Here is a 24,870-nt window from a genome sequence, read left to right as displayed (position 1 = left end):
TGCGGGGCGGGCACAGAACAGCCCTGGCATCAACCCGAGGCCCCAGGGCTGCATTTTGTGGAGTTTCCACATCCTAAACTGTACTTTGGTTGCTTGGAGCGTCTCCTGAATCATGTATTAGCCCAGGAAATACCTGGTGCCCAGCCTGCGTACCCAGTGAATCTCTGCCCTCCTCTGACAGAGTCACACTGGCTTCCCATTTGCATTCCAGGCACACTCCCCTGAAGACGTGTGCAGATGCTTCCAGGACAGATCAGGAAGAACTCTCTGTCACTTCTCATTGGAACAAGGAGCAACTGTGGCCTGACAAGGCTTGCGGGGAAAGACCCTTTCCGCCTCTGTCGCCGGGGCTTTGGGTGTTGAGGAAACACAAATGTCCTCCTGCGTTTCTCCAGACAGCAAGCTGAGGCTGGATAGTGAAGAAAAAGCTCTAAACATCCATGGAATCGAAAGGGGGGGGGGAACCCCAAAGCTCGCCATTAATGACAGTTCCTTCTTGAAGGTAGAATTCAAAGATATAGCCATATGAGTCTGTAGAATCCGTATGCAGAGTGATCTTGCCGCACCAAGTTGGCAGCGTGAGCTTTCCTAGGCTTAAGTCTACTTCCTCAGGTGCATTTGGTAACTTCTTGATGCCATCGATGGAAACTTCAGAGGAACATTCCCCCCTTCGGACACCGACAATAAAAACCACAACAGAGGCTTCGTTTAAGAAAGGAAAGAGATCAAATCTAATGTTCTGGTCCTTAGTGAACACATAGAGGGGAATGTTTAAAGTGAATAAGAAGGGATAGTTAATATATAAGGGCCATGGGCTCTTCCGCCGATCAGGAGTTCAGTATATCTCCTCCTTCACCTTCCCCACTAATAACAGAAATCAATTACATATTTATCCCACAAAATACAAACACACAATAAACATTAAAACACAAACACAAGTCATTCAACAGCTTGCCAACCGGTCCCACAAAGGAGTAGGCCCTACCATCCACGTTCATTGCATAGTTTTGTTCTGCAAGGCCACTGTGGGCATGAAGTCTATGAATATAAAAAGAAAGCAAAACCGAAACGCCCGCAGTAACATTAAATATATTTATCTCGTCATGCTTCCAAAGGCTATCGCTTTCCCACCAGTCAAGAAACCTTCAGAGAGACATTACAGCCTTTTCAAATGGGAGATATTCAAAGAGGTGCCTGTGTCCATCTGTTTCAGGATAAACTTGCAAAAGGAAAGGGGCAGGGAGAAGGGATCCAACAGCAGCTTTGTTTTAGCATGCGCTTTTGTGGTCATCGATCCACTTCTCCAGGTGCACCGAGGGAATTGTCAGTACTGCCCCAGATGCGTTCAGATAATCCTTAATATACCTGTGGCTTTACTTTCAGCTCCATTAGTGCCATGGAAGGAACAGGCCGATGCCCACCGACGCGCATGCTAAAGTAAAGCCGTGAGTCTCAAAGGTGTGGCTAGATGCTTCCTCTTCTTATATACAACAGGAGGACTGGATGTTGTATATAAGCTTTAACCTGGCTTACCTTCCTCTCTTACAAATGCATCTATTTCACTCACCAGTGCAATGGCAAATTTTGGGAATGTGGAAGTAATATTTTTTCTCATCCTGGTTAAGCATTATGCTTAAGTCGCCTATGTATGTCCCATTTTTGGACTGAAAATGTATACATCCCATTTTCTGAACTGCCTGTTTCCCCACTCGAACGCAAGTCAAGGCTCTTTCCTTTGGCGCTGTTTGCCAAAGGTTTTGACAGCACACATTCCTGCCCCAAACTATCCTCTCCCTCAACCCAACATTGTTCAGAGGGAAAGACACTGATATGCGCACATTCCAATGGCCTGCCTCATAAAGCTATGTGCACACTGTAGTCAGACCATGGCAGACTTTGGGGGGTCAGCGGAGGGCTTTGGGGGCTGCAAACTGTGGCCTATGGGGCACACCGGTTTGTACTGAAAACAACATCTGTAACTTTGTGAAGTCAAAGGCTTTCATGTCCAGCATCCATAGTTTTTTGTGGGTTTTTTGGGCTCCATGGCCATGTTCTAAAAGAGTTTATTCTTGACGTTTCACCAGCATCTGTGGCTGGTTAGTCTTCTAGATTAGAACATGGCCACATAGCCTGAAAAACCCACAAAAAACTATGTGTAACTTTCTTCTGTGGTTGTTATTATTATGTTGGTGTGCATGTTGTGTCTCTTCAAGTTGGCTCCAACTTACAGTGACACTAAGGGACTATATCCTGGGGTTTTCTTGGCAAGGTTGTTTCAGAGGAGCTTTGCTACTGTCTTCCCCTGAGGCTGAGAGTATGTGGCTTGCCCAAAGTCCCCCAGCGAGTTTCATGGCCAAACTGGGTCCGAGTTGTAGTCCAACACTCAAACCACTACAACAACCTGGCTCTCCTATTTATGTATATACCCCCTTTTCCCTCTAGTATGAGACTCAAGGGGGCTTGAAACAGTTAAAAGAGACACAAATACAAAAGTATTATCTATCCATACAATTAAAGCCAGTTCAAACCAATAACTATTAAAAACGACAAATAGACAAAACGCAGGGCAATTCTGCAAAGCCAAGTCCTCTTGAACAGCCGGACTTCAACAAGTCTTCAATGAGATTGTGAAATGCGCTGGTGAAATAGTCATCGCATAAAAGAAGTCTTTTCGTAATCTTGCAGCAATGGCCAAAAACATGCAAACCTTTCTGAACGGTGGGTTTGCGCTGCACCTTTTGGGGATGATGGTGGAGACACAATTGCAGACCATACATCTAAACAGTCGCAGCTTTCAGCATGTCCCCGAATTAAAGGAACGTATCAAAATTAAGATTGTTTTTTGTCTTTTTTAAATGCAAGGAAAATTAAGCTTGCTAGATACTTGTGAGCCACTGAAACGCTCTGCTGCCGACTGCTTCAAGGAAGACCCCCACATTTTGGCTCGCAGCCTGAAAAGCAAAGCAAATGCAGCCGTACCATAAATTTAGGGAAGGAACGATATTGGAATAAAGACTTCGGGGCGCAGGTTTTCAATCCCTCCTCCTTCTGCCCAGCCCTGGAATCTGACTTTTACATTTTCCTTCCTCTTGGATATTCAATGGGGAACTTTTAAATCTGGGCGCTATATAAAGGATGAATGAAGCAATAGCAGAGAGCAAACTGGATGGGTGGCGAGCATCAGAGATTAAGCCTGAGTTATAGTGCTTCTTAAAGTATCCAATGTGGGGTTCTTTACCTCCGTTGTGTCAGGGACCAGCTCTATATTTATGCCCACTCACAACAGCTGTTTCTTTCTTTTCTGGAAAGTCGCCACGGACCAGCGGCCCAAAGCGCATGGACTGGCGCTGGTCCAAAGGCCGCCACTTTGAGTCGCCCTGGCCTGGCTGGCCAGTCGGCCAGCTAACCGTAGGCTTCGTGGCAAAGTTTCTCTTCATTTGGAGGTCTTTTCACTGTCTGCCATTATGTCCGCAGGAAGAAGAAGGCGGGCGGGGGGAGAATGCCAGGACGGCTGTGAATATAGCGAGGGCTTTGAAAGATAAAATAAAAGGGCAAGTCAGAGTAGGTCTGCTTTCAGGCTGCTTTAGCTGCCTTATTATTTCGCCCTCTAGCCATACGCACCCAATCCTCTTCTATTCATTACAAGAGCCACAGAATAAACAAGCTCTTCCTTCTCACCGCAGGCAAGCCAAACACGCTCCTTCGGTGCCGCCAGGGCAGAGAACAGGACTGGAAATGAGAAGCAGAGCCGAGGAAAGTCCAAAGGGTGGAGTCTGACCCGCAAGACAAAGTTCTGCTCTTTAATTTCTGAAGTCTCACAGTACTATACAGGGTGGGATGAGCTTTTTTTTCCCCCTTTAAAGGTCACTTAGGAGGACTGGGAGCAGGACAAATCCAGCCTCAAGTCCAGCTGCTCTCTAAGAACTTCTAGAGTCTAAGAACTAACAACAACAATCCCGTGCCAGGTACCAAAGAGATCCTTGCCTCCAGGCTGATCATTTGAAATGTCTCCTGCAACTGGCAGCCCTTGCCTACTCCATCCCCGAATCTGACCAGGCTCTGGCATGTCTCCTTGCACCCCTGACTTTGCAACAGAAAGCAGCCCATCTATGACCCCTTTTCACAGGCGCTGTGTCCCCTCCATAGGGTTCCAATATGCTGCTACTGTGGTATAAGGTGGCAAGTGAGAGAGGCTGGGAGAATATCTCCCCATCCCATAAGATTTTGTAATATTCCCGCTCTGAACAGAACGGATCTCTTCTGATTTTGGAAGTGAAGCAGGGCCAGCCTGGTTGGCGCTTCACTAGAAGGGAATGAGTCGCAGGGATAACCAGGGAGGGCTAGGCTAGAACCCTGCCTAAAACGCTGGGGAGACGCTGCAGACAATACAAGACTGGACCGACTCCCAACATGTTCAGAGGAAAGAAGTTGCCTCTGTTCTCGAATGGCACCACTGCAGCTCCTTCAGTTCTGCGACGCTTGCTGCTGGGTCAGTTCCTTCGTCTCCTCTGCCCTCCCCCAGACACCAAACCTGCCCCAGAACTAGGGAACGCCAACCCAGTTCAGAGTCCAGCGCCGTAGCAGAGTGAGAAGGAAGGAGACCAAAAACAAGCAACCCACTCACCATGGTTGTTCTCCGGGCGACGGCCGCCTCCGTCTTCTCTCCAGAGCTGCTCAAGATCCACCTGGGAGTGAAGGAAAAGACAGCCTGCGTGAGAAACCCGACACCGGTTCTGACAAACAGTTTCCCTGCAAGACGTGATACTAGACGGCCCTTGTCATTTCCTCCAACTCTATAGTTATCTAACCTTACACAATTACTTTTAAATCATAGCAATTGCCACACAATGCTCCTCCAGAACTCAAAGGCCAAAACAGCCAGGGGAAGCATTGCAACGCAATAAGAGACTTGCTTGTTTTCCTGAGTGCAAAAGGGGCCGAAGAAAAAGCATGTTTCCTAGAGCAGGGATGGGAACCTTTGTCTTCAGAGGAGGACCATGTTTCCCTGGGAGCAACAAGCCAGCAGCGGGTACAGTCCAAAGTGGAGAAGGGGCCAAGGCTGGCAGTGGCAGGGCTACCCCATGCTCCCTCATGTAAGCACACACATGTGAGTGGGGGGAAAACCTTCTACTGAAGCTAAAAGGAGACTTCTTCTAAGTTTAAGTGGAGGGATCACAAGCCTTCCTCAGCTAAGACTCTCCCTGCTCTCAAACATCTAGTTCCTATGGAAGACTTCTTCCAAACATAACTGCAGTGTAGAGGGAGAGGAGGGGAGGTTGTCAGTGTACACTTAGGGGTATTGATCTCCCCTTCCTCGCCATTCCCAGTGCTCTTCTGCCCAGGATTTAGGATTTTTAAACACCTCCACTTGCACCTATGGAAGCTTAAGGAGCAACAACCAATTGCCCCATGAAGGAGGAGGAGGACAAAGGTCCTCCCCGCTATGTCTCTGAGGGCCCTTCAACTCTCGCTCAGTGATGTAAAAAGTTGGGTCCAGGCAACTTAAAGGTAGCTCATCTCCATTTATGAGCCCGTTCCATTTATGAGTATATACAGTATTGTAACTATAGCGGTAACAATAGGCACAACTGCAAAATGTGACACTGAAGAGAGCCAAGAAGAGTTGGGTCTCCACGCTAGTGCCTTGCTGAGGTGGCAACTTTGAGGACAAGCAGAGTCACCTCCTGGTCTCCTCAACCTAGATGTATGTGACTCAGGCGTTCCTTGGAGCCTAGGAAAGCGCATGGCTTGCGTGTCTCTCGCAGACAGACAGACGCTGGCTGCATTCCAGTGTGAATCAGAACCAAGCTCTCTTCTTCCAAGCCTCCGCTTCCAAATCCCAAATTGACCTCATCCCTCCTCTCCTTCTCAGGTGGACTCTGGGGAGTACTTGAGCTGAGCACCCATTTCACAGGCAATGAATGCTCCTTCCTCATCCAGGCGTCGATGAGGAAGGAGCATATATAGGGTGGGTTGTGTTAGTACTTATTTCATACTCGGGGTCAGAATCCATGGTTGGTCCAAAGGCTAATTCCCTGCCCCATGGCTCTCTCGGGGTGCAAAGACTTTCCAAGGAACAACAACAAAAAAGGGAAGTGGCTGGGAATTCACTTCTGGTTTTGAAAAACAGGGGCTTCTGAAAGCGTTACACAGCCCACAAGCGATTTAAAAGGTCAACGGTTGCTCCTGAAGGCTTCAAGGAAAACTTTTCTTCCCCTTCCCCCATACACACACCTCCTTTTAGGCCACAAAAAGGGAAACCAAGGTGTCTGCAATGGAAGACCATAGACTAGACCTGGGGTGGGCAAATATCCCAGTTGTGCAGACAGTGAGAGCGTCAATCTATGGTGACCCCATGAATGCCACAGAGTTTCTTAGGCCAAAACCCCTCAGAGGTGGTTTTGCCAGTTTCTTCTTCTGAAACAGAGTCGACAGCACCTTTTTTCATCCTTATTATGCTGTAACCGCCTTTCAGACCCAATGCTTTGAATGCGGCTGTTTATTTAGTTGCTTCGGTCGCGTTAACTACATTTGGTTTTAACTTGTATTGTGAGTCTCATACTGGGAGGAGGTTGGGATACAAATCAAATCCATCCATCCATACCTTGGGAATCAGTCCTCCTCGGTTTGCAGGCGCCGGAGTGTACTGGAAACTGGCATCTTCCTGAGAGGAGGAGAACAGACAAAGAGAAGTCAACAGAAGTCAACAGGCAGAGGAAGAAGACGGAGAATAACCTCCTTTCGATGCCAGCCCCTGCTCAGCAAGCGATGGCTTCGTGATATCATGGCAGCGCCACCCACACTTGAGATAGCTGGATATTTATTATCTGCATTGGCACTGGGAGGATGGCGAAGGAGAGCTGGAGAAACCCAGGCTTTCATTTTCGAGCTGCAGCAGCAGATATCTGCAATAAACAATGCAATACAGCTTGAGAATGACTGGGACCCTGCTCTAGCCCATTCTCCTGTATAACTGTGTGCGCATGCTTACAAAAGGCAAGGATAAGAGCAGCCACCTCCGGAATCCCTTACTAAGTATGCGTGAATAGCAAAACGGAGGGAAAAGACAGGTAAGTCCACCTCGCTAGATTCCCCCAAGCATGTCCAAAGATCCTGGATATATCTGTTTAGCCACCAAGATGGAAATTGTAATAAGACTGGATGCTGGCAAAACAACACAAAAAGTCATGGCATCGTGGAATGCAGCCAGCGTCTGTCCATCTGCGAGAGACACGCAAGCCATGGCATCGTTGAGCATTGGACTACAACTCTGGAGACCAGGGTTCGAATCCCCGCTCAGCCATGAAAAGCTACCAGGTGACTTGAGGCAAGATGCGCTCTCTCAGCCTCAGAGGAAGGCAAAGGTAGACCCTCTCTGAACACATCATTCCGATAAAACACCATCATAGGATCGCCTTACCATGCATCAGAAAAGATGCGAAGGCCCACAACCACAAAAGGTACTTATCTTCTTCCACTATCTTCTCAGGCAGTCTATGCCACTGTCAAGCAGCTCTTAATGTCAGGAGGGTCTTCCTAATGTTTAGGTCAAATCGCTTACAATGTGGATCCAATGGGTTTGTGCGCTACAGCAGAAGAAAGGAAGCTTGCTCCATCTTCTACACAACATCCCTTCAAGTAAATATCCTTGCTTGTCATCCTCTCACAACTGAATTGTGCGCCTTCTCACCAAACACACTTGGGGCAGGAACAGCATTTAAAACAGGTAGGAAAACTCTGCCGCGAGAGGACTGTGTGCATAAAGCATATACAAAACATAAATGAGTTTCACGTTTAGACTCGGGTCCCCTCTGCAAAATATCTCACGATGTATACGCAAATATCCCAAAGCCCAAAAGACTCCAAAACCCAAAACGCTTCTGGCCCCAAGCATTTTGGGTAAGGGAGACTTGGCCTGTAGCTACAAAGACTGCAGGAACCAACCCATGTCCTTCGCCTGGAACAGAAAAGGGAATGCCTCTTCCAAAACGAAAGACACACAACTCCTTAAAGCAAGCCATGATCTCTTCTCTGCAACCCAAATGCAACCGGTTCCTCAACCATGGCAAGCCCAGTTCCACCTACCTGAGAGCAAACCCCGGTCAACTTAGCCGAGTTTACTTTTCGGCAAACATGTACAGGATTGCCCTGTTAGTCGGCTTGTATGCTTTCCCCAGCTGACAGCCCCAATACAAATAGAGAAGAGAGAGAGAGCGAGAGAGAGCGGCATGTGATCTATGGGTTAAAAACAAAAAGCGGAGTTGAGCAATTCCTTTCGGAAGCCACTAAAATGTCACCAATGTGGGACAGGCTTTGTCCGGAGAGTCCACAGAGACAGAGGCATCGCCGAGGAGTGGCCTTGTTTCTGTATTCAATGGAGGCAAAGGGGAAGAGGGTTTCTGCAATCCAATTGCAGGGTCAGGAGACCTGTGTTGGACGTCGGTGTCCTTTCCCACCCAACTGCAGCCCTTTTTATGCCAGCCTAACCCCCATTTAAGACTCTTTTTCGCCTGCCTCAAAATGCCTTGCCACTATGCCACAAAACCTCAAGGCAGAGAGGTCTGTCTGTATATGGCCTGAGAGGTCAAAACCTTTTACAATTCGCCATTTAGGAACCGCCGTGAAGGACCACCTCCTTGAAAGAGGAGCATTTCTTAAACACTCAGGACGTACCGGGAACAAAACCTACAACGGAGGCTTCTCTCTGCAGACTCCAACTGCGACATCCAGGAGACTCCTGTCGATACCAGAAACACTTAATATTTGGGAACCACCGCCTGTCCTTTTCGGCGTTGCTTTCCGCAAGCGTCTCGCAAACCTGCCCTTACCTTTGCTATAGTTAACCAAAAAAAGTGTCGGGGGCAGAGTGAGCGCTCAAGAGACAGCCAAAATTAGAAGCTGCTGAACTGAAACCTAATAAGATCTCCGATCCCGTTTCTCACGGTCTGAATAGGAGTCTGGGTGGCCCCCGGTGCTGCTGGAAAAGCTCCGTTCCTCATTTGGGTTTTGTGGCCATTATTATTACACGGTCACGCCTTGATGCTTGAGCAAATATGGAGGCCGAGCCCTCGCGCGGGGCATGTTTTCGCTGGGTGGCTTTTCTTTTCTTTCATACAGCCCCATTGTCCCGAGATCTCAGTTTAACCTTTCCCTATAGATACCCTCAATATTGCTGCTGCCCAGTTTGACACGGGGGGCCCCTATGAGCAGCAGTGGTCTTGCCAAGCAAACCCACCCCCGGATAAAGACACTTAGCAAAGAAGGAGGCAACAGGGAAAGAGGAAGAGCGAACTAGCGGTGGATAGGCTCTATCAAAGAAGCCACAAGGCCTGCCCTGAGTTTGCAATAATGAATTTTCCTCCAGTACCATTTGAACTAAGGACAACCAAGACAAAATGCAGGCTTGTGGCTAACACTGTCCTATGCTTCTTTCTTTCTTTCTTTCTCCTGTATGGTCTTGAACACCTTTGCCTGATGAAGAAGCAAGTGGAGCTCCGGAAGCTTTCATGGGATCCCCTTTCGTGGGATTTTTTACTGGACGTCTGGAAGAACGGAGTTGCTGGGAGATGTAGAGAAAGAATGGACTGGGAAACCTGGAGAGGCTGAAGGCTGCAAGAACAGCCCAATGCTTTGGCCTTTCTTCCTACGAAAGGGATCCCAAGCCCCAGATCATTGGGTCTGCCCCATTTCCAGGTCTCTTCCAGCTTCCATGGTCCCCTTTTTGTCAGATAGGAGGCTCCTGGATCTTTAAAATCCAGCACTCAACTGGGAGAGTAGGCAGCACTGGTTCATCCTTATCTCTCCCTCTCCCATTCTATGGCTCTTCCTTACTTCTGCTATACGGAGCAAGAAGGGAAGTTGGGGGAGGATAAATAGGACAGAGAGGAAAAGCCAGTTGTAGATTAAAGGGTATAGAAAGTATCTCCGGATCTCAATAGCCTAAACGCGTGTATCTGATGGAACCAAATCTGGCTAGCTGGCTCACAAAAAGACCACAACGCCTTCGGCTGTGTAGCTTCTCCTGCGCAACAGCACCTCTTATCTTCGCCAATGAAGACAGAACGGCATTCCCACATAGGTGGCTACGGGTGACAAAACTAGCTGGGCTAGTCACTTGCGCTGTGTTACTTGCTGAGAGGCAATTCGACGGAGATTATACAGCCGCACGCAGAAAGACTAGCTACGTGCTGCTCAAAAAGAAAGAATCCCATCAAAGAGTTGGCTCTGGGGATTCAAAGGAAAGCCAGGACGGTGTTATATTCTTTCCCTATAATGTTTCATCAGTTGCGCTGCTTGTGTTCTCGTCCCTGATAGGTTTAACATGTTGCAGCCCAGCCCCATACATATGGATAAGGGATAGCTGTTCCCTCTCTTCCATAATGCAAGAGGGCCACCCACTGAAGCTGAATGGTAGATTTCGGATAGAGATAAAGGAAAGACTTTCTTCATGCGCAGCAGTCAAGCTGTGGGACTCAGCGTCACAAGGCAACTGTTACATGAATTTGTAACTGGTTGACTGGCTGAACCCAAAGGGTGCTCAGCCATGGCTCCTTTTCATCCTGGAGGGAAGTGACCAGTGGGGTGTCCAGTGGGGCTCTGTCCTGGGCCCAGGGCTATTCAACATCTTTATCAAGGACTTGGATGAAGAATTGGGAGCATACTTATCAAATTTGCAGATGACACCAAACTAGGAGGAGTAGCTAATACTCCAGAGGACAGGATCAAGATTCAAAAGGACCTGACTAGACTAGAAAGCTGGGCCACAGCTAACAAAATGAACTTCAACACGGAGAAATGTAAGGTATTGCACTTAGGGCAGAAAAATAAAATGCACAGATATAGGATGGGTGACACCTGGCTGAATGAAACTACGTGTGAAAGGGATCTAGGAGTCCAAGTAGACCACAAGTTGAACATGAGTCAACAGTGTGATGCGGCAGCTAAAAAGGCCAATGCTATTTTAGGCTGCATCAATAAAAGTATAGTGTCTAGATCAAGAGAAGTAATAGTGCCACTGTATTCTGCTTTGGTCAGGCCCCACCTAGAATATTGTGTCCAGTTCACAAAGGACATTGAGGAACTGGAGCGTGTCCAAAGGAGGGTGACTAAAATGGTGAAGGGTCTGGAAACCTTTCCCTATGAGGAACGACTGAGGGAGCTGGGTATGCTTAGCCTGGAGAAGAGAAGGTTAAGAGGTGATATGAGAGGCCTGTTTAAATATTTGAAGGGATGTCACATTGAGGAGGGAGCAAGCTTGTTTTCTGCTGCTCCAGAGAACAGGACCCAGAACAATGGATGCAAGCTCCAGGAAAAGAGATTCCAGCTCAACATTAGGAAGAACTTCCTGAAAGTAAGGGCTGTTTGACAGTGGAACATGCTCCTTCCTTGGAGTGTAGTGGAGTCTCCCTCTTTGGGGGTCTTTAAACAGAGGCTGGATGGCCATCTGTCAATGGGGATGCTTTGATATGGATTTCCTACATGGCAGAAGGGGGTTGGACTGGATGGCCCTTGTGGTCTCTTCCAACTCTATGATTCTATGATTGTTATGGCTGCCATGTTGGGTGACTTTAAAAGAAGGTTGGATAACTCCATGGAAAATGCTCAGTGGCCGCTCCAAGCACTGAAATTCCCCTTCCAAGGAGGCCAAAATAGCTCCTTCCTTACCATCCTTCCCTCGGCAGGTGAAGACTTTTTCCTTCAGGTGGGCTTTTGAAAACCAAAGTGGTTCCTTCCTTTTCCTCTATCCCAACCTGAAGAAGTGCATTCCTTTTTCTCTATCCTGAAGGCTTGCAAGAGAAGAGCTTGAAAGCGCATGCTGCATTGCTTACATATTTAACTACTTGTTAATATTCCAACTGTACATTTAAAATTCTTTTTAGTGCTATTAAAAGTTTAGTGCTGATTTTTCGTATCTTTTTAACTGTGTTCTGTTCAACTGGCAAACCATAGACCCTTGTCCTGATCCAGTGTGGCTCTCCTCAGGACTACTCTAAGTCCCAGTTTGCCCAGTGGGTCTTCCTCCCAAGTAACCAACCTCTGCTGCAAACTGTGTTGGACAATTCACGTAAGCCAGAAAAAGCGAAGTACATTCTTTAAGCCAAGCAGAACAGAATCCAGAAGATAAGTGGTAACCAAGAGGTGGCACGGACTTCAAACTTTGCAACCTTTAAAAGAACGCCAGGAACGCCGTCCACCTGAAATCTGGGCCCATCGGCAAACAGCGCAACCTTGCCCCGTATCTGGAGAAGACAAGGGCCGATGGCGGCAATAAATAGCAAGGCTGGGATAAGGAAGAGTCAGGTGGCAGCCGAGGGTCAGGTAAGGTGGGATTAGGATCAGGGAGGGAAAGAGTTTGTGGAGCAACTGGGACAAAGCTTTCGAGGGTGGAATGAATCCCAGAGGGACAGCCGCAGGGAATATCCTTGGTGAGAAACCCCTCCTTTTGTTGCAGTCCAGAGACATCAGGTTTAGGGGGGAAAGATTCCAGAGGGGACCAAGCGCAGGGTCAGATCCCACCCTACAAGCGTCACAGAGTCGGTCCCCAAACGTGCACAATCCCGGACACCACGACGGAAATGAAAGCAATTTGTACAACAGAGAGGAATTTCCCCCCATGTAACCCCTGAGTAACCAACCCATCCAAACCATCTCTGGGACAGTGGCCACTCAGCAGTGGTTTTCAAAACAAGGGACCCACTTTGCACCTTTGGAAGGATTCAGCCTTGGCCTCCTCCGTTTGTTCTTCCAGCTCAATCCTGGAGTGTGTTTAACAGCATAGGGAAAGCTGAACAACCAACCTCATGGGGAGTACAATGCATTTCGCCCACGCACCAAGAGTTGCGATTGAGGAAGCGAGGGCCGTGGCAATGCTTTCAGGTCCTCTTATAAACCCAGCGTTCAACCCACGCATGGAGGGCCCTCATGGAGCCAAGACTCGCTTGAAGCAGGGCCCCAAGGGAGGAGAGCGTTGTTCAGGAGAAGTGCAGAAGCCCTGCAGAGAAAAAGGTCCCAGTTCCATCCTCTCCGCTTAAAACATCCAGGAAGGAGCTGCTGCAAAAAGACTCACTCTGTCTATCCGAAATCCTGGACAGGTTTTGCCGCTCTAGGTAAAGAAGATCAGGCCAGATACACAAATATAGGCGCATCTGAGTGAACAAAATAGAAGTTGTCCCTGGGCATTAGCCCTATAACAGAACATTCGGTCCGAGAGGCAAGAGGAGGGATAGGTTGCTATGACACAAACCAGAAAGGGAAGTTCAACATGCCCCTGCAAAGATGTTATCCAAAACTAACAATGCGCACAACAAAGCAACTGGATCAGGTAAGCCTTGCCTTAGTGAACACAAACATTTTGAGCCTCACTTGTTTTGCTCTGCTTTGCTGTCCACGCATGTTCAAGAAAGGGCTTCTGGAGGTAACCTACCTTTGGAGGTAAGCGCACACCGGCTCAGGGTAACCCAGAGGAGAACCCCGTTCTTGCTCCAGCTTTGTTGCATTGCTTACTGCAGAGGTGCTGCTCCTCTAGCCCTCCTTCAATATCCTCCCAACGCCAACGCTGCTAAGCCAAACTCTCCGGATGGATCGAGGCAGCTTACGATATGGATAAATACATAGTAAAGAATAAGACGAAGTACAGAATAAAACCCCAACACAATGACTTAAAGTTCCCAATAAACAATCCAAGGATACCCAATGATAAGAACGACAGCAGAACAAATGGGAAGCAGGGGTATTCTAGATGGGGTCCGTATTAAAAGGGCGCTGGGCATATGTAAGAAGACTTTGTAGTAAGGAGCTTCTTCTTCCTCAGAGGCTTTGCTAACTGAGGTATGTCTTGGTTTAAGAGGCAGCGTTGTGTTGCCCTGCTGCAACGTTTCCAATATCAGCTCGACTTTACACCGTATGAAGAAAAAGCCACTGAATCCGGAGACCTCAAACTGTATTCTTACACACGCTTCCAGAACGTAATTCTTCCAAAAGCAGATACCATCACCGCCTGAGGGAAGGCGACACTCGCACGCATTTGGAAATGATACCTGTGGGATCACGCACGCACCACCCACAACTCTCTCATGCGCTTTAGGCGCTTTCACCTCCTTGCCCTGCTGACGGCACACAACTCTTCAGGGCACGAACCCGTTGAAAAATATGAACGTATGCGGTATATTATCAACTTCCATGGCCTATAACCCATGTTTGATTTATTGCGCCGCAGTACTCTTCAGAGAAGAGTGGGTTAAGAGGTGGCATGAGACCCTAATATTTGAGAATGGAGCAAGCTTGTTTTCTGCTGCTCCAGAGAATAGGACACAATGGAGCAATGGATGCAAAAGAGAAGAGAGTCCACCTAAACATTTGGAAGAATTTCCTGAGAGTAAGAGCTGTTCAATAGTAGAAGACACTCCCTTGGCGTCTGATGGAGTCTCCTTCTCTGGAGAGGTTTAAATAGAGGCCGGGTGGCTGTCTGTTGTGGTGCTGTGATTGAGAGTTCCTGCATGGCAGAAGGGGGGTGGATGGTCTCTTCTAACCCTATGATTCTATATCTTTCCCTCCAACCATCTCAAATGTCCCCATGTCTAAAGAGCGCCTTTCGGCCTCGGCCTCCATCTCCTCTTCCTCTTGGAGACCTGGCACAGGTTCGCATTTTAGCCCTTTTTACACTCCACCAAAACATGAGAGTTAGAAGAGACCCCCAAGGGCCACCCAGCCCAGCCCCATTCTGCCATGCAGGAACTCACAATCCAAGCACCCCCCCCCCCAAAAAAAATTAGAGCCCTTTCATTCTACTTTATTTGGCACGTCCGCATCCCGTGAAATCCTGGGAAATGTAGTTTAGGGAGGGATGCTTAGACCCCTCTAGTAGAGAGCTCTTGGACCCTTCAATCACAAGACCCAGGATCCCCTCAGATGTCTCCATGGCAGTCAATGCAGAATCACTTGCCTTCCTTATCCATGGACTTTTTGTTCAAGCATCCACAGCTTGAAAATGTTTTTGTCGTGTTGTATATTTCTGTATATCTAATGGGACTTCAGTACCAATGGATTTTGTTATCCATGGGGGGATCCTGGAACCAAACCCCAGCACATATCAAGGACCCACTGGATTTGCGTAGCGGGAAACGTCATTGGCGTGGCTCTTCTTTAACAAAACGAAGCACTGGGTGCGAAGCACAGACGCTTGGCCTCGATCTCCTGCTGTATCTCTGCTTTGTGAGGCTGAGAAAAAGGGGCAGGTGCCCTTGGGCGACAAGGCACACTCTCTCAGCCTCAGAGGAGGGCCATGACAAAACCATCTTCTGAAGGAACTTGCCAAGGAAACCCCACTATAAGCTCGCCTCAAGTCCGAAACAACTTGAAGTCAAAGAGCAGCAAAGGAAAAGGCCGCTTTCTAATAACAATCCTGGGGTGCTTCCCTTTCTAGGAACAACAGGAAGGAAAAGAATAGGAAAGGAATAGGAACAGTGCAACATGTCATGCAGAAAGTTACTTTATGGGGAGCGCAACAAAGTGTTGCTGATATTAGCAACAAATCATGGAAGAATTAGGGTTTTTCGGGCCATGTGGCTTCCTTACTTTTCGCCAGCATCTGTGGCTTTGGCATGGAAGGTGCATATACCCCACTCTCTCCCATGCCAGCCTTCTCTGAAGATGCCAAAGCCACAGATGCTGCTGGCAAAACGTCACAAATAAACTCTTTCTAGAACATGGCCACAAAAGACCCACAAAAAACTATGGATGCTGGCCATGAAAGCCTTTGGCGTCACATGGATGAACCGCTTCCCAAGAAGTGGCTTTGGGTGCGCTCTCTTCCTCTGTATCTCTCCTCACAACAACCCTTTGAGGGAGGCGAGGAAGACGCTGGCTGGACCCAAAGTCAGCCCCTGAGAGCGGCGGCCCAAGAAGGACTGGGAAGAGGAGGGTCAACAAAGAAAGGAAGGATGGGGACATCATGAGAAAGGAGGATTCCTTGGGAAAGGGAGGAAAGGTGGAAGGAAGCAGAAAGAGAGGAAGGCAAGGGTCTTGGATCATAGAATCATAGCATAGTAGAATCATAGAGGTGGAAGAGACCCCAAGAAGGGCCCTGATCCAGTCCAACCCCATTCTGCCATGCAGGAAATCCAAATCAAAGCATCCCCATTGACAGATGGCCATCCAGCCTCCATTTGAAGACCTCCAACACTCCAAGGAAGGAGTGTGTTCCTCTGTCAAAGAGACCTTACTCTCAGGAAGTTCCTCCCAATGTTGAGCTGGAATCTCTTTTCCTGGAGCTTGCATTCATTACTCCATTTGTGTCCTATTCTCTGGAGCAGCAGAAAACAAGCTCACTCCATCTCCATATATTAGTCTCTGGAGCAGCAAGAAACAAGCTTTCTCTCTCCTCAATATGACATCCCTTCAAATATTTAAACAGGGCTCTCATATCACCTCTTAACCTTCTTTTCTCCAGGATAAACATCCCCAGCTCTCTCAGTCGTTCCTCGTAGGGCTTCAGGGTTTCCAGACCCTTCACCATTTTAGTCGCCCTCCTTTGAACACATGGCTCCACTTTCTCAATGTCCTTTTTGAATTGTGGTGCCCAGAACTGGACACAATATTCCAGTTGGGGCCTGACCAGAGCAGAATAGAGTGGCACTATGACTTCCCTTGATCTAGACACTATACATCTATTGATGCAGCCTAGAATCGCATTGGCCTTGTTAGCTGCCGCATTGCACTGTTGACTCATGTTCAACTTGTGGTCTCCTTGGACTCCTAGATCCCTTTCACATGGGAGATACTTCATTCACAGGTTATATATATATATATATATATATACACACACTTGTCCCTCCATCTTCGCCAGGGTTAGGGGCACAAGACCCCCATGAATATGGGAAAACTGCAAACAACAAAAACACCCTGTTTTTACCTGAGAGGACGCCTCTCTAGGAATCTCTAGGTCTTTCAGTGCAACTCTGTGGTCAATGTCCAACAGTCACTGACCATAGAGTTGCACTGGAGGAGCTACAAAGGCCTAGGAGAGTGGTCTCTCTAGGGGTCTCTAGGTCTTTCAGTGCAACCTTCAGTTAAAGTTGACCATAGAGTTGCACCGGAGGACCTGGATATTCCTAGAGAGAACATATTCATCAAATCTGCCAATATCAAAGCCACAAAGATGGAGGGAGGAGAGTTTACGGATGCGGAGCCGGACAATGAAGAAGGCGGATAAGAGGAAAGCAAGAATAGTGTCTTTATTTATTCCTATCCCGCCTCTCCAAGCAGATCAAGGCGGAGAAGGAGAAAAGGCGACATTACAATGCAGTCAAACATCACAAGCCATAGACCCTCAAAGCCACAATAAAAGGTCCTGGGAAAAGAGGGGGATCCCAATAAATAGAATCTATAAACAATCAATAAAGGCACGTTTTGATTGCAAAGCTAAGAATGGAGGGCGCCCAGAAGGACATGGAGGACGCAGGCAGCTGGAGTCGGAAGAGGAGGGAAGACAGGAGCAACCCAGAGCTAAAAGACTCCGATAGAAAGGAAGACATTATATATATATATCATTTATATGTAATAAGTTATAAATAGATAAATATAAAATATATAATGTGTACATATAGAAATATATATATATAAATTATAGATACATACATACATATATATATATATACACACACTTATATATAAAACATATAATATATATATATATATAAACAAATATGAATAAATAACAATTAAGATATATAAATAAAGCATGATTGTAATAATTCAACATATTATATAGAATGTATATATAAATACATAAATATAACATATATATTTATATATATATATAAATTGATTTTATACATTATATATAAAGATATAGATAGATATAAAGATATAAAAGACATATTTGATTTTATATCTATATCTATATCTATCTCTGTATGAAAGCCCTGCTTCTTCTTCGTCCTGCGGCGGAGGCCCTGCCCAAAGCGCTTCCCTTGCAGCCGAGGAGGAGGAGGGTTCTCTTGAGCATGTGCAGAGGGCGAGGGGGCGTGTCTCCTCGAGGCCCCTCCCCTCCCGCCCTTAGATTGACATGCTCCCAAGCCCCGCCCACCCGCGGCCTAGTCGGAAGGGCTTCCTCCTCCTTGGCTTCAACCGCGGCCTGGAGGGGAGCGCGGAGGGTGGTCCGCCGAGGGAAGGGCCGCGAGGGGCTCTGCTTACCTGCGCCGCTGCCACCGCCGCTCCTTCTCCTCCGGACGGCGCTGATCCCACCTCAGACACCGCCCCCGCCTCCCTTCGCACGGCGACCAATCAGTAGGAGCCTCTCCCTCGCGCGCCCCGGCTCCGATTGGCCCTCTCTCCTGTCACTCTCTGCTTCCCTTCTCCACTTCCCGCCCCCTCAACGCTCAGCCAATGAGAAATCACAGCGCGTCCTTCACGCCAACCAATCATGATGAAGGCAGGAAGGGAGCACCGCCCACACATCCCCTTTTGCGCTCAGCGCTGTCAAAATGAAAGAAGAGGGAGGGGGCGAGGAAGGCGGCCCCTGATTGGCTGCGCGGGGAGGCGCGTCGTGCTCCGAGCCCCGCCCCCTCTCCGCCTCTGCTTCGGGCCAATCGAAAGGCGAGGCTGCGGAGGGCGGGGTGTTGGGGAGCGCGGGCCAATCAGGAGCCGTCCAAGGGAGTGGGCGGGGCTGGCTGGCTCTTCCTTCACCTTTGCCTTCAAGGGAGCCCCTGGGTGGGCGGGGCGCCCCGCCCCCTCATTTGCATATGGCAATTCAATTAATTACTAATTGGACTGGGGCTTCCTCCGGTTTTAGTAACTTGTGAAACAGGAAAGTTATGAGACTTTAGGCACATATCAGCCTCAAGAATAATAGATCACAGATTAGTATTAGTTATTAAATCAGGATTCCATTCATCATCATCATCTATATTCCATTTATCATTATTAATTATATTATCAATATTCCATTTATTAGTAGTAGTAATTATTATTATCAATATCCTATTTATTATCATCATTAGCATTATCAATATTCCATTTATTATTGTTATTATTATTGGCAATATTCTATTTATTATTATTATTCAATTTATCATTTTCATTATCAATAATCCATTTTTTATTATTATTCAATTTATTTTTCTCATTAACATTATATTCCATTTATTATTATTATTATTATTATTATTCTATTTATTATTATCATTATCATTATATAAATATTCCATTTATTATTATTATTATTATTATTATTATTATTCCATTTTATCCTTATAATGCCATTATCAATATTCAACATTATTATTATTATCATTACCATCATAATCAATATCCTGTTTATTGTTATCATTAGCATAATCATATTCCATTTATAATAATAATAATAATAATAATAATAAATGTTCCATTCATTATTATCATTATCAATATTCCATTTGTTATCATCATCACCATTAAATATTCCATTTAATATTATCATTATTAATTATATATAATAGGATGTGTATAATCTAATAACATATTAAAACATATAATTATTATTATTATTATTATTATTATTTATATTCCGCCTTTTCCCTGGGGAATCAAGGCGGATTACAACATAATAACAACATGATGATAGTAAATACATTACATTTTGATCCTGTTATAAATGTAAACTGTTATGAGTAAACTGGAAGAGTTGCAAATGGGATTTTCATTTATATATATATATATATATATATATATATGAAATTTAGGTCCAAAATGGACCCCAAAAACCTGAGTCGATTGTCCTTGGGTCAATGTAGAAGTACTTTATTTCAATTCTCATTTAAAAGAAGGAACCATCTCCTGGTGTAAAGCAAGAGTATAGTATGTGAAGCACTCACCTTCTCTACTCTCTCATCCATTCAGTCCTAAGACTAAGCACAAAGAGTTGTGTCTGCTGGGCTTTAATAGGTTCTTTGACACCACTTTGCTTTGCTTCATCCTTTGGACCCTTTGCTATAAGCCCCTAAGTTTTACCCTCAACTTATCCATAGCAAAATACATAGTTTTGACCCCCCTCGGAAAACAAAAACAGATTGGAAACCATCAATACGTGTAATAATAATAATAATAATAACCAATATTTCATTCATTATTATCATTATCGTTATCGAAGGCCAATATTATTATACTTCGTTCCCGGAATTCTGCAACCCAGACTCCAATGGAGAGAGGAATTTGGGGAAGGAAGAGGCTCTAGGGACCACGTTGCAAACGTACGATGGATCATAGAAACATCATAGGATCCTAGAGTCGGGAGAGACCCCAAAAAGGGCCGTCCAGTCCAACCGCGTTCTGCCATGCAGGAACTCTCCATCAAAGCATCCCCATCCAGGCTCTGTTTAAAGACCTCCAAGGAGAACGGAGGGTGGCGAGGGATCGCAAAAGGAAAAACTGGACTTATAGCAATGCCTTTGGTTGCAGAGATCGCGGACGGCTCTTGAAAGACGCGGACATCTTTCCGGCGACAGAAAGCCATAGTTTCTTTTTTCACATCTGAGGAAACGAAAGGAGAAAAGGGAAATTAAACTATTACGTAACCTTGGCCCAAATAACTACATTTAAACCCCTTTGGACCTGGACAGTCGCTGACCCTGACCCCGGTGTTTTTGACCCTGTTTTAAAAGGCAAAGCGTTGGAGAAAGCCTCGCAACTCGGACGGCGTCAGAGAAGGACGTCCCAAGATGGATTCCGGCCGGGTTTTGGGTCACCATCTTGGATGCCTTGAGACGGTAGACCTACTAAGCCTGCACTGCAAAATTAAGGCAGTTTGGCGCCGCTTTAAGTGCCGTGGCTCAATGTGACGGAAACCTGGGATTTGTAGTTTGGGGAGGCATTTAGCCGCCTCCGTCGGAGAGCTCCGATACTTCGCCAAACTCCAGATCCCGGGATTCTGCAAAGCGGAGCCATGGCAGTCAAAGGCGGTTCCACAACATGGACGCTGGAGTCATCGAGAGATGGAAAAGGGGGCACTTACGTGGCATCAATGTCCCGGGAAGAGGTAGAATTTTTTGGTGAGCGTGGTCCGGTCTTTCGAAGGCATCTGGAGGGGGTTCGCCACAAAGGCTTTCAGGACCTGCGACGCAAAGGAAGAACAAAAACGAGGGCGAAACTAATGGGAATGAAAGAATTGGGAAGACGGACAGCGTTTCTAAATCGGAAAGACTTGGAGGAAATCGACAGGGAATGGTCGCCTCTAACTGAATATTGTAATAATGCATGGCAAAAATGGAGTAATCGCTACTCCAGGAAGCCACAAGGAACAGCAATGCTCTCCCAAAACTAGGTTTTAGATCTGATGGGTGTCCCCACTGCCACCGCCGTAACAAAATCAAAATGATAGCCAAAAACATGCAAGAGGGGAAATCCTGTTTGGGGAGCATTGTTCAGCCTGCACTGGGTTCATACGGAACAAGTTTCGCCCCAATGGGCATATTTTGGATGCCCCTAAGTTAGATACGGTTGGCGCAAAGGAGCCTGGTGCTTTATGGACATCCTTGTGCAACAAGAGCATCGTCAATTCATGTTCTTCCAAGCCGGGAGCTTCAAAAGAGGCGATCCAAAGCATCTCTCTGCAGAGACGGGTTTGCGAGGCTCACCTTCCGGAAGACCTCTTCCAAGTTGCAGTTCCAGGCATGTTCCTGGATTTGCTTTATCAACCCGGTAATGAAGACGGAACCTTTCTCTCGGCTTCTCCAGGAGACGTTATCTAGGGAGGCAATGGAGATCAGAACACATTGAAGCCACAACGATGTGTGATCACTAGGAAAGGCCACGATCGGTCCTGCGTCTGGAGACGTTTTCGAAACTGGACGCGTTCGTCCGTGGGGAAACCCAAAGTCCGCTCCAAAAGACTCTTACCTGGAGTGGAGGAGTAAAGGCAGATGAAGTCGGTCTCCACATGGACTTTCCGAATGGCGTCCCGTTCGTAACCTTCCGGGGACCATGACGGCTCAGGAGTGAGGGAGTCGTTCCGAGGCGCCTCTCTGTCGCTCACATAGGTGACCCCTTCGTTCTCTGGAGAAATAAAATGGCTGGTCAGGAAGCAATGGCAAAGACTCCGACGTGACCAGAGTTGCTGCAGTCCTTCTTGTGTGTTTGTTTCATTGTTGGATCACATTTTCCGGAGAACACTGAGGCTGTCATTGGGTTTTTCAGGCTCCGTGGCCATGTTCTAGAAGAGTTTATCCCTGATGTTTCGCCAGCAGCGTCTGTGGCTTTGGCATCGTCAGAGAAGATGCTGCTGGCGGAAGGTCAGGAATAAACTCTTTCAGAAACCGATCTCTAAACTGGCAAGGAGTTAGGCTAAATGATCCTTGGGGTCTTCTGCCACCGTAAAGGCCCCGTTGTATTTACATACCTCCGCGACAGGCTTGGATGATGACCACCTTGGGCTTCCCAAACAGAGCCGGACAGTTCCTGTTGTTGAAAGCAGAGAAGATGGCATCGACCGGGAGGATGTCCGAGTCTTTGCCCTGGCTCTGGACGCCGCAGAGGCCTTGCCGGACGCCGTGAGACATGAGGACCAGGAAGGTGCTGTCGGAGGCCTTGTGTTCCTCTCGGGCTGCAAAGCGCTTCAAGCAATCGGCCATGGCCTGAAAGAGACAAAACGAGAAGATGCGGGTCGAGCCATGGATGGACACTTTGGACCGCTGACCATGCCACCAGCCACCCTATCTCTTGGAATCTTGCCCGCTAAGGGCCGCGGAGCCCGGTCAGGAGAAAAAAGTTGGCAACCCTATCCAAATGTTAACGTAGAAGACTCTGGGAAAAGGAAAGCCTCTGGGAAAAGGAAAGCTTCTACCTTTGAGGTTAAGTTGGTCTCCGGTTCGACTTTGTAGCCCAGGCCTTCCAGGAGAAGCGTCATCTGCTGCAGGTCCACCTCGGCGCCGTCGCGTCTGGGGCAATGGGCAAAATCGATATTGCAGATAATCAAAGCCAAGCGAGTCCGTGTCTTCGGGTCCCCGATAGCATAGATCTGCAGGAAAGCACATCGCAGGAGTCAGTGGTGTTACAAATTGGTTTCAAGTCCACAAAGGAATTAAACCCATCACAGTGGCTGAAATTCCACTGGACCCCCATAATTTTTTGATCCCTGCCAGCTTCACTTTGCCTGCTTCTGCTCTAAATGGATGAGGCAATAGAGCTCCAAGAATGCCAAGCTATGCGTTGTCACCTCTGCGGCTTCCTTGGCTTGAATCTCCTCAAACACTTTCCGGGGGCAAAGACTGATCCCGTTTTTGGACTCCAGCGGGCAAACGTCTCCGGCCGAAACGCCCCTTGGACGGGTTTCCTCGATGGGTGGCACTTGCAGGCAAACCGAAGTCCCTGGAAGGAGAAAGAGAGTGTCGGCGTCCACCTTGCTGACTTCTCAGAGGCTGCGTCCGCACTGCAGAAACAATCCAGTCCGAGGCTACTTTAACTGCCACGACTCAAAGCTGCGGTGTACCTGCCAAGTAGGTGCTGACGCTCAGTTGCTCGGCCAAGAAGCTGTCCCGGTCCAGGAGGCACTGGAGGAAGATCTTGCTGGCCTTGGGGCCTTTCGTCTGGACGTTGTCGATCAGCTCCCGGGCCTGTTTGTACTTGTTGCGGCTCACCTTCACCCCGGCCGCCTCCTGTGGGTTCAAGACCGCTTTGTCGCGCAGGTCGTCCACAAGTTGGCCGATGACGTCTTCATTCACCCGTTCCACGAACTGCACCCGCATCTTGGTCAGCTTCTTGTCTAGGAGGGAAATCGACCCGGATGGGATGGCAAAAAACCCACACACAACAACCCACACACAATATCAGGAGATAAGGGAGGCGTCAACCTTGTTAGATTTTGGCAAGGCTTGGTGGGCAGGTGGGTTTCTGGGACATTGTATTTTAATGTTTTAATGTTGTTAGCCACCTCGATCTTAATGGAGAGGCGGGGTATAAATACATACTATTATTTATGATGATGATGATGATTAGTTCCTTTTGTGGGCCCCTAGCTCTTTTAATCCGGGGTTCACCGGACAGTTTTATGGGGAGCGGAAACTGGGATTTGGGGGAAAAAGACATGAACCTTCAGAAGCTCTGAGGGCATCTCATCCAGAAAGGACCCTGAAGAGTTCAAGCAGCACATGCTCCCAGTTGTACAAAGAAGGAAGCCATTGTACACACAGAGCTGTGAGTTTGGACACACACACCCAGAAGAAAGGCAATCTAACCCAAAAATGTTGCCACACTTTTAAAGAGTACGGATTATTCGCTGGAGAGAGAACGCCTTCCTTTTCCTGAATGTGCCCAAAAGACAGATGTTTACACAGGCCAGGAGAATGAAAGGCAAAAGCAAAGAGCGGCAACGCAGCCCTCCTTGCCCTTCTCACCGCTCTAGCTGGCAAGTTTAGGAGGGTTTTAGAAAGGAAGGAAAGCGCATGATGTTACCTGCCATGGCCTTTCAAAAGCCCAGCTGCAAACCTCTGGGAAGAAGAAGAAGGAGGAGGAGGAGGAGGTCCGGTCAAAGGGGAGACTTAGCTGCAAGGAAAGGACTTTGCCAGGAAGACGATTGTGAAAGTAAAACACAAACCAAGTAGGGAAATGGGTTTATTATCTCAGGAAGGGGAGGAGGGCAGGCCATGGCAAAGGAGGCCTGGAGAGCTCAGCTCTGGAGGATGGACAGGGAATGGACGCTTTGCCCAGGTGGCCAGCTAACCAAAAAGAAACCAACCCATGCCTTTAATCCTTGGGCCTTTGGTTGGCATCAGTGTGCACAACTCCGGAGGTGAAGTTTTGCAAAGCATCAAAGTTGGAAATGGGGGGATTGGAGGCGTTCTCACATACACAACACCCCTTGAGACATCTTTTGATGCCCAGAAAGTATGAAACACCATTTTT

At 47.5% G+C, this 24,870-nt stretch overlaps 2 protein-coding genes across 3 annotated transcripts in view; both read right to left on the bottom strand.

Moving 5' to 3' along the window:
- The window catches only part of MTMR4 (myotubularin related protein 4), a 38,448-nt gene extending 20,163 nt beyond the window's left edge, over positions 1 to 18,285 (bottom strand). Inside the window, exons 1-3 of one of the 2 annotated variants that reach the window (XM_089493278.1) lie at positions 18,193 to 18,285; positions 6,605 to 6,664; positions 4,625 to 4,685 (exon numbers count right to left, since the gene is read on the bottom strand). In XM_089493278.1, the coding sequence (XP_089349404.1) occupies positions 4,625 to 4,627 (3 nt within the window). In that variant the 5' untranslated portion in view covers positions 4,628 to 4,685; positions 6,605 to 6,664; positions 18,193 to 18,285. Of the gene's footprint in view, positions 1 to 4,624; positions 4,686 to 6,604; positions 6,665 to 18,085; positions 18,110 to 18,192 lie in introns of those variants that run through there. The other variant, XM_089493279.1, reaches the window with a different exon arrangement.
- Positions 18,286 to 19,760: 1,475 nt separating this feature from the next.
- LOC149287062 (caspase-1-like) lies at positions 19,761 to 24,506 on the bottom strand. Its single transcript, XM_089493283.1, has 9 exons — positions 24,421 to 24,506; positions 23,459 to 23,731; positions 23,186 to 23,337; positions 22,814 to 22,987; positions 22,370 to 22,604; positions 21,871 to 22,026; positions 21,609 to 21,718; positions 20,987 to 21,085; positions 19,761 to 20,505 (listed from the first exon to the last, which is right to left on the bottom strand). The coding sequence occupies exons 1-8, from the start codon at positions 24,425 to 24,427 to the stop codon at positions 20,993 to 20,995; spliced, it is 1,200 nt and encodes a 399-aa protein (XP_089349409.1). The 5' UTR covers positions 24,428 to 24,506; the 3' UTR covers positions 19,761 to 20,505; positions 20,987 to 20,992.
- Between the last annotated feature and the right edge of the window lie 364 nt (positions 24,507 to 24,870).

The sequence above is a fragment of the Sceloporus occidentalis genome, unplaced genomic scaffold (assembly GCF_023333645.1).
Source record: "Sceloporus occidentalis isolate IW3139 unplaced genomic scaffold, rSceOcc1.0.p SCAF_64, whole genome shotgun sequence".
In the NCBI taxonomy this organism is placed as follows: Eukaryota; Metazoa; Chordata; class Lepidosauria; order Squamata; family Phrynosomatidae; genus Sceloporus; species Sceloporus occidentalis.
This window is presented reverse-complemented; position numbering and strand designations above follow the sequence as displayed.

What these genes read in the sequence shown, in the direction of transcription:
- LOC149287062 (XM_089493283.1), bottom strand. An exon ending in AAGCCAAGGAAGCCGCAGAG is followed by an intron (nt 22,988 to 23,185) that starts GTGACAACGCAT and finishes GCTTTCCTGCAG; the next exon opens with ATCTATGCTATCGGGGACCC. An exon ending in CATCCAAGCCTGTCGCGGAG is followed by an intron (nt 22,027 to 22,369) that starts GTATGTAAATAC and finishes TTATTTCTCCAG; the next exon opens with AGAACGAAGGGGTCACCTAT.